A 9,418-nucleotide genomic window follows, 5' to 3' on the forward strand; every position below is an offset into this window, starting at 1 on the left:
TTGTTGCCTCTTTCGTTTTGTTTCTTGTTTTGTTTTTTTTAGCAGATTTGTCCCCTCCGGCAGTTATAGCTCCGTCATGCACCGTATCCCGTCGTTAGCGTGACAACAATGAGGAGAATCATCATCATCATCATCATCATCATCATCATCATCATCCCCCAGCTCCCGAGGTCCCTCCACAACTGCAAGCAATTTAATACTGTAGTCATGCATTGAGTATACGTAGCTATACCATAGCTAATTAGGCCATAATGCTTTAGTATTTTTGACATGCCATGATCTTCGAAAAAGAAGTGTTCCTGTTCCCTTAATGCGTTAACATTCAACACGTAAATGCTTTTAAAAATAAATTTAAAAAATAATAATAATAAATAGCCAGTGCACTTTTGGTGAAAAACAAATGAAGAGAAAAAATTCCAGGAAGAGAAGATGAGGGTTTGAAAAGAAGAGAGAGAGGGACAAAAAAAAAGAAAATGTAAAAGTAAAAATGAGGTAAGGTCTTGTGCATGCCGATATAAGAGAGAAGAGTCTCCACATGCTTTTTTTATATAAAGGAGTGTTGCATGGCGTCACACAGGGAACCTCCAGCCGACCTGTAGCAGCAGCAGCAGTGCAGATAATCCTCCACGAGGCTCGGCACACTTCCTGTTTGGTTCTTGATAAGGTGCCTGGAAAAAAACATCCGTCAACATCTGGCGTTGAGTTTTCCCCCAAAAAAATAAAAAGTTCCTGGATGTGCCGCTTAAAAAAAACAAACACTGTAATCCACTCGGAAATGTGACGTCCTCTGAGGAAGTTCTTCAAATCTCAGCCGGGCTTTGTTGTTTGTTGTCGAGTCTTTTGCACAAAGCTCGGTGTCGGGAGGTTTGTGGGTAAATTCTGGTGTCAGATGAGTTAATTGTTCCCTCGTTTAATTTATATATTCAACTCTGAAACTTTTCTTCAACTAAATGTGGGACTTTGTATTCATATCCTGCACTGTTTATTATTCTCTTGTGTCATCTTTTTTAACTTATTTTTAGTTATTATTTAGAAATTAACTCCCTTTAATTGACTAAATCTTTGCTCTTAAATGACGCTCTTGTGCATCCGTCTGTATCCATGAAAAGCTCCAAAAGCAAGATCGATCTAAAGAGATCTAAATTGATCTGAAAGAAGCTACAAATTGCTTTTCAGAGACGTCAAAGAGAGCAGAGAGTTGTGCACTAACAGAATTCCCCAAAATCAATTTAGTGCTGCACTTCTGTCAAAGTTTGAGAATGTGCGAGAGATGTATTTTTTAAAAGAACGGTACAAATTGGTGCAACAGAGACTAAAATATCTTGACTTCTGTCTCAAGTTTTGGAGCAGAGACACATGTTTCTACATTTCCCATAGTGCAACTTGATAATAACTTCCATGATGTCACTTCCTGTCTGGTAGACGCTGGTAAGTTTGGAATGATCAAAGCAGAAGAAGTCGAGACATCCTGACTTGTGTCTCTCGTTAGACTCTTTGCTGTCTGATAAAACGACTGATTAAAATATCAAAGAAACATTCCCCCCCGACACCAGCTGATCTCTGTGTGATTACCAAACAAGTCTGTCGTTGTGTTTTCATAAACTAACTCAGCCTTTTTACCTTCTTTTTTTTGGTAAATTTACCATGTGTCTGAATCAAAATGCAAAAAAAAGAAGAAGAATTAAAATGCACCAATGGAGATAAAGCATCGAGATATTATATATTTCTACAATATTTACACCGCCGCAGAACGCGCCGGTTGTCGGTTTGTCGGTGCCTCACACGTCGGTGAGCAGCTTCCCCTTGTTCACACAGTTCTGGCTGGGCGCCGTGCAGTTGGCAGTCCTAAGGTTCGCTTCCCTAAAGTTATCGATGCTGTTGTTCATGTCCTCGTCTATCTCCATGTACTCCGACTTGCTGACCGCCGACGAGCTGCGGCGGCTCGAGTTGGTGTCCGACGCCAAGTTCTGGTTGCTGACGTTGAGCAGCTGCGCCTGCTCCTCGCCCTCCGTCTCGCGGTGGTAGAAGTAGTTGAAGTTGGACACGATGACGGGCACCGGCAGCGCGATGGTGAGCACGCCGGCGATGGCGCACAGCGAGCCCACGATCTTCCCCCCGATGGTCACCGGGTACATGTCCCCGTAGCCCACGGTGGTCATGGACACCACGGCCCACCAGAAGGCGTCGGGGATGCTGGTGAAGAACGACTCCTTCTCCTCGGCCTCGGCGAAGTAGACGGCGCTGGAGAACAAAATCACGCCGATGAAGAGGAAGAAGATGAGCAGGCCCAGCTCCCGCATGCTGGCCTTTAGAGTTTGCCCCAAAATCTGGAGCCCCTTGGAGTGCCGGGACAGCTTAAAGATCCTGAACACCCTCACCAGGCGGATTACCCTGAGAATAGCCAGAGACGTGGCCTGTTCCCCTCCTCCTCCCTTACTCTCCTTGCTGTCCTGGTCGTCGGCCAGCTCCGTCCCGAGCGTGATGAAGTACGGGATGATGGCCACGATGTCGATGGAGTTCATCATGTTTTTAAAGAACGCCGCCTTGCTGGGACAGGCGAAAAACCGGACTATCAACTCAAAAGAAAACCAGATGATGCAGAGCGTCTCCACCACGAAGAACGGGTCTGTGAGGACGTTCGGCTTGTAGTAAATCGTGATGTTCCCCACGACGCGCATCCGCTGGTTGGGATCCTCCTTCAGCTCCGGTAACGTCTCCAAACAAAATATGACTATTGAAATAAGGATAACCATCACCGAGACGATGGCGATCCCCCGGGCGGGACCCGAGCTCTCCGGATGCTCGAAGAGGAGCCAGATCTGTCGCTGGAACTCCTTCTCCGGCAACGGTCGCTCCTCCTCCCGGATAAATCCCTCGTCCTCGCGAAACTTCTCCATGGCCTCCGCGCCGAGTTCGTAAAACTTTATCTCCTCCGAGAACATATCCAGTGGCACGTTGACCGGCCGCCTCAGCCTCCCGCCGGACTGGTAGTAGTACAGGATGGCGTCGAAACTCGGGCGATTCCGGTCGAAGAAATACTCGTTTCGCAGAGGGTCAAAGTAGCGCATCCTCTTCTTGGGGTTCCCGAGGAGGGTCTCCGGGAACTGGGCCAGCGTCTTCAGCTGGGTCTCGAAGCGCAAGCCCGAGATGTTGATGACCACCCGCTCGCAGCAGTCGTGGTCGTCGTGGTCGTCGTCGGGCGGGTACAGGTCCTGCGGGTGGCCCGGCAGGGTGGAGGTCTCGTCCATGTTCTCCGTGGACACCACGGTCATCCTTCCTGGCGGGCGGTGGTGGTGGGCGGGAAGAAGAGGAAGCGGCGTGAAGGTGAAGGACAGCAGGTCGAAAGAGAAGAAGCCTCTACTGAGGCCGCGAGCTGTGCAGAGCCTCCCTCTCCTTCATCATCATCATCACCGTCGTCTTCTTTCTCCTCATCGAACGCTTCGTCACCTGCAAAGACGGACAAACGTCTCAGATATAAAACCCACCGTGTGCTACACTTCAGCAGCCCTGTGCTGCAGTCACTGTAGCTCTTTTTTTTTTTTACCGCATACATCAGTATTCAAGTTTGCAGTCCTGCTGCTCTCTCTCTCTCTCTCTCTCTCTCTCTCTCTCTCTCTCTCTCTCTCTCTCTCTCTCTCTCTCTCTCTCTGCGCACATCAGGACCTGCAGTTCTCTTCTCACTCATCACATTTAAACACTTATACAAATCAACAGATCAATAAATGTAAATTAACAGAGAAGCTGATGGATTTAAAAAACGTACCTTGAGTTTTGGAGAGCAGCAGATGGAGAGGCAGGTCCCCCCCCCACCAGCACCACCAGCACCACCAGCACCCACCCTTCCACACACCTTTTCCCCCAACTTGGGGTTTAATGCTGATATCGTTTTACAGGATCTCTTAAAAATTGATAGACTATGTTGTCTTGGTCCACATCCGGATCCTCTTGGTGTTGGTTGTCAGCCCGCTGCAGCAGCAGGTGGAGGACGAGGACGGTTCTGAACCGCTCAGCTGCAAAAATCCTGACTGACAATTTATTAAAAGCATGACGGGAAATAAGGAGATAATCAGATTCCGGATCGATGCGCTCCCAGTCTGTTCTGGGAGGACTGGGAGGACTGGACACTGCAGCATCAGCAGAAACGCGTCTCTCTCTCTCTCTCTCTCTCTCTCTCTCTCTCTCTCTCTCTCTCCCTCTCTCTCTCTCTCTCTCTCTCTCTCTCCCTCTCTCTTGTTCTTTTTTTAATGCTGCGGTAAAAATACTAAATAAAAACCACGCGGAGGCTTTGAAGGAGAAACCGGTTCTTAAGATCCCGCACTAAAGGCGCACGAGACGGAGGATGAGTCTCTGGTAGTTTGGAAGCATATTGCAGGATTTCATGGAGAGAGAGAGAGAGAGGGGGGGGGGGGGGGGCAGGGAGGGGTTAGGAGAGAGGGAGTGAGGGGAGAGGAGGAGGAGGAGAAGGAGGTGGGGGGGGGGGGGGGGGGTTTCGACGCAATGCAGACAGACTGTACAGCACAGTATCTGCAAAAGAGATATAAAAACCAGCTCCGGTACCGGACAGCAGCAGGTCCAGAGCGCGCGTTAGTTTAAACCAGCTGGTTATAAATGAATGCATTTAATACACACACACACACACACACACACACACACACACACACACACACACACACACACACACACACACACCGGTCCGTTACGTAACCAGCTGGTTCTGGTCCTCCCGGTCTGAGCTCCTGACTGGAGGAATCTGCAGCAGGAAGCGGCTCGAGAGGGTTTTTTCATCTTAATTGGCTGCTGAGCAGTTTGCGACAGTCGGTGCTGCACGTTGGTGTAAATATCCCCGGTGTTGCTATGGTAACGGGGCAAAAACCCAGCGTGAGTGGTTTTCTTTTATTTATTTAAATTTTATTTATTCATTTGTTTTTGGTTCCTTTGTTAAAACCACATGAGAGCGAGTTCAGATCAGAGACAGTAGATCAATATGTTGCACTTTAATGCCTGAAACACTAAATATTAAACATATAAGTTAAAATCATCAGTAAAACAAGTTCTGACTCTAAAGAAAACATATTTACTAAATCAATATAATGACTTTTAAATCCAGTAATTCCGGTTTATTAATTAAGAAAAATAACGAGATTATAAAACAATAAATGAAAATGATGACTGAAACTCCCAAGATACCAAATTAAAATCTAATAATTCTAAAAAATGTAAATTGTGAGATTATGAAATCAAAATTTCGAGATAGTAACTGCAAATTATGACTCACTTAATCTAAATTATATGTATTTAATAAGTTAATTATGTTTCAAAATACTAGAAAATGTAATAAATGATGTCAAGTTGTGAAATAATAAATCTAAATTAAAAGAAAAAATACGACTCTGAATCTAATTTAAATATATTCAGCAATGTTTTAACAATTGAAATCAAAATGATGAGATATGAAGTCACCGCTATAAGATATCTTCTCTAGTGAGAGTCAATATTATGACATAATGATGAGATAGTCATTTAAACTGTTGACCTAAAAGTATGATATTTATACGTCTAAAGGGAAGATTTAGGACTCAAAATAGTTATTATGAGACTGTAACTCTAACTTCTCAGAAACAGACAAAAGAATAAAATATGTTAGAACTGTGATATAAAATCATTCTTCTTCTTTTCTCTGCAGAAATGAGTTACCAACATCAATGTTTTTGTATTTTGACATGAATGAACTGACTTTGTGTTTTTATTTGTTCCTCAGATGTTCGCAGATCATTTTTACTGAATAAAGTTTACTCGCCTGTCAAACATTCTGCTTCAGTTTAACTCTTTACTGTTTGAAAAGACAAACACATAATTCATCTTCCTGTAATCTAAGTGTTCATTATGACAGAATTTAAAGTGTATTTTAAAGGAAACAGTTTGAAGTCGACCTTCATTCACATTAATCTGCTGATAACTCAGATAACCGGTGAAGGATTTACTGAATTTAGCATCAATTATGAAAAACCCTCCATCATGGAAATACTTTGAGGTTTAATTTGACGTCATCTGTGTTTTAAATCCGCTGGAGTCTTGAAGTTATCCGCCTTCTAGAAGTTTAGAGGTTGAGTTTTATCCAGACGATACGATCTCAAAGATCTTCTGTCTGCGCCGGATTCTTTCAACGATTCATTCAAACCTGAGATACAAAAACTGTTTAATACGCTTTAAACTATTTAACATATTTCCTGGAAATGTGGAAGAAAATCTGCAGCAGCTTGAATTTATTATAACATAAGTTTCCTCCGTTATTATAGTGTGTCAGTAGTTTATGATCATGTGTTTCTATCGTTTCCTTTACAAAGACCCAAAACAAAGCTGCTCTAGAGCAACGATGGATGAAAGCAGATTGAGTTATATATGCATAATGTATTTATATGTTGTTTTGTTAAAATTTGATATTTACAACAGACATTTTTAGAATTATGAAAATGAGTTCGCTTGGTCGTTTGCCAACGTTTGACGCTGAGACGGAGAAAAGAGCGTTAAGAAGATGTGTAGATTGTAAAATATGGGTCCACTCTCAGTTACTCTTCTCTTTTTGAGCATTTTCCTACAAAAGTCCAGCAACACGTGTCAATTTCTGCTCGTTACATGAATACGGCCTTTTCAAAATAAAGTTCAGTCTTTACAGGAAACTACTTCGGTTTGGGTTAAAAGAACTACAGAATGTGCTTTAATTTAGGTTGAGGCAACCAAACATAGTTAGGTTTAGGAAAATATGCTTGTCTATTGTCGTTACTGAAATACAAAAGTTACGTGACAAATAAATCAATGTTGACTTACACTTCCTGGTTTATCATTACGTGGATGACATAAGAATTGATTTTGTGGGATATCTAAGAATGTGTGGACTCAGTGGACCGTCTCAGTCCAAACCAACAAGTCCGTCTCTCAAGACGTTCTCACTTCCTGTCTGTGGCTCTCAGCTCCATTGGTTCCCAACATACGATGTAAATCTTTAACACGCTTTCACTTCAATAACCACAGAACATGTGGAAGACCAGTCTAATCGGTTTTCAAAGACGTTTAAAGTTCAGCACCACGGAGAGCTCCGGGTCTTCAAACTTCACCTCTAAACCTTCTTCCTCTTGACTTCGTTGTGACGTCATTACTATCGTGGTTCTTGTGTCACTGTCGTGTCGTTGGGCGGTCTGATTTTTCTCCAGCAGGTCGGAGGCCGTTGGAGGCCCAGCAGATGGACCAGACCAGCAGTGAGCTGGAGGATCAGCTGGCTGCAGAGCTGGAACCGGTCCAAGTTCTACTGAAGGGACAAAACATCCGGGACAAAGACAAAGACAGAGACAAAGACGAATGGAGAGAATGTTTTATTGTCAACGATGATGCCACATTCATCAACGGACTGTTGATTATTGTTCAAACATTTCTATGATCTGTAAGACTTTCTTTTAAAAGCACATTGTGATAAAAGTCTCCTGTAAATTGAACTGTGTGCAGATTTTATTAAATGGTTAACATGTTGACACATGACACACAGTCATTAAACGCTAAATAATGATGTGATCAAGGACCGTTGGAAAGATGAAACTCTGACGATAATTACGTTTTTTACAGCTTCTGGCTGTTAAACGATGTCGTTTTGGCAATTTTTTAAAGAAAACATTCAATCCCGCCGGAGGGTTTTCTGCCTAACAGGCAGATTGCAGGGCAAACCGCCGCCCTAGTGAGAGCGTACAAATACACTGAAAAAGATCAAACCTGGAAAAGTGGATTTGGTAACTAATTAATTATTAAGTAAGTTAGTTATTAAGACTTATTTTTGTTGCGCTTTTCCAAAATAAAACTATGGAAATGATCGAACATGTCAAATAAAACACAAGAGCAGGAAAATAGAATTTAGAAAACAGAAATAAAATCAACAAAAAAAAAAACTAAAACTGGAGTCAAACTCCTTGTATGTGTTCACACGTGTGTCCAATAAAGCTGATTCAGAATATCAGTGATAATAAATGTTCTAAAAGATGTTTAAAGTGAAGTTAAAGCAGCGCTTGTGTCGGTCTGACTCACTGAACTATGTTTGTAGTAACGGTGTTAACGTGTCACTGCAACCGTCCGACAGCTGGACGAGTCTCTGCGTGGCTGCACGGCGCCGTGAATTCCTGTAAAACTAAATTTAGTTTGAAAAACCAAACGACCAAAAAACTTTCTCTCTGAATGAAGAATCCAGTTCATTCTAAAACAAAACCTCCTGTGGGTAAGAGACGAGGGATTACAGAACACACGGCTTCCTGAGGTCTGATCACATGACGCTCTGAAATAAATAACTCAATAGTTTGATAAGCGGTTAGATAAGTTCAGCTTGATCCTGGACCACCATGGATCCAGGTCTCTGTGAGGATGTGGGCTCAACAGTCACCGAGCTCCCGCTGCTTTACATCTAATTTTCTGCCACTGAACTTCAGACGGCCAGGTGTATGCTGGGTAGTGGAGTAGCCTCAGATCCTAGCTGGGTTAGCTTAGCATCCCTCTCCTCTCTGGGGCAGTTTGCCTCCAAATGTTTTCAGAAACATTGTTTACATATAAAAGGAGAAAGTTTGTGACCGGCCGCCATGTTGGAAACAGTTGAAGCGAAACTAAGCCCCGCCCACTGGACAGAGCGACTGTGCCTCTGTGGTATTTTTCTTATTGACTTGCACTTTTTCAGACTTATGGTAAACAAACAAACACTTCTAGGTTTGTAAAAAGGTCAAAACCCAACGCTGACTTCAGCCTCCGGGCGGATTAATGCAGCCGGACGCCACTTCTGTTGTGAACGGAAGCCTGAAACTCTTTGTCAACAAACACACACATTCACACATTGACACGAGCGCACAGATGCACCTTGGGATGACTTCATCCCTGTTGGCGTTCCCTGAAACGCGGCGCTGCTGTTTTATCTGGTGTCAGGTGATACCAGCCGGCACAAAGGAGAGGCTGCTGCTGCTAAAACCGGCCCGGCGTCGGGTTACGGACGCTTCACCGCCGCTGAAACTGAAGATGGAAGACAGAGCAGCGCCTAAACCCCCCCCCCCCCCCCCCAAACCCCCCACACACCCCTCCTCAATGGAAGTGGAAAAGTTTAATGTGCACTTGAACTTTGGAGAGCGTTCGTCCTCCGGTTGTTGTTCTGCAGTCGCTGAGCTCCTGTTCCCTGAAGCGTCGGTCGGTATGCGTGGACCAGGATTAGTTCTAATTCACTCGTATTATTTCATAAGCAGCCTTGTTAGTCGACCACCGACTGCTGTTGTTTGTGAGGAAGGATGACTTTGGTACTTTGGAGGCCAATAAATGGTTTACTACGGCTGTATCAACCCAAAATAAACCGATTTTGCTGTGATTTAATTGTAATAAACGGATAAAAGTGAAGCTGAAATGGAGC

At 43.9% G+C, this 9,418-nt stretch overlaps 1 protein-coding gene across 1 annotated transcript; it reads right to left on the reverse strand.

The window, feature by feature from the left end:
* Nucleotides 1–1,778: 1,778 nt before the first annotated feature.
* Nucleotides 1,779–3,272, reverse strand: kcna1b (potassium voltage-gated channel, shaker-related subfamily, member 1b; the record flags this gene model as incomplete). The annotated part of the gene is made up of 1 exon (XM_079183632.1): nt 1,779–3,272. The coding sequence occupies one exon, from the start codon at nt 3,270–3,272 to the stop codon at nt 1,779–1,781; it is 1,494 nt and encodes a 497-aa protein (XP_079039758.1).
* Nucleotides 3,273–9,418: the final 6,146 nt, after the last annotated feature.

The sequence above is a fragment of the Pholis gunnellus genome (assembly GCF_910591455.1).
Source record: "Pholis gunnellus genome assembly, chromosome: 22".
Classification (NCBI taxonomy): Eukaryota; Metazoa; Chordata; class Actinopteri; order Perciformes; family Pholidae; genus Pholis; species Pholis gunnellus.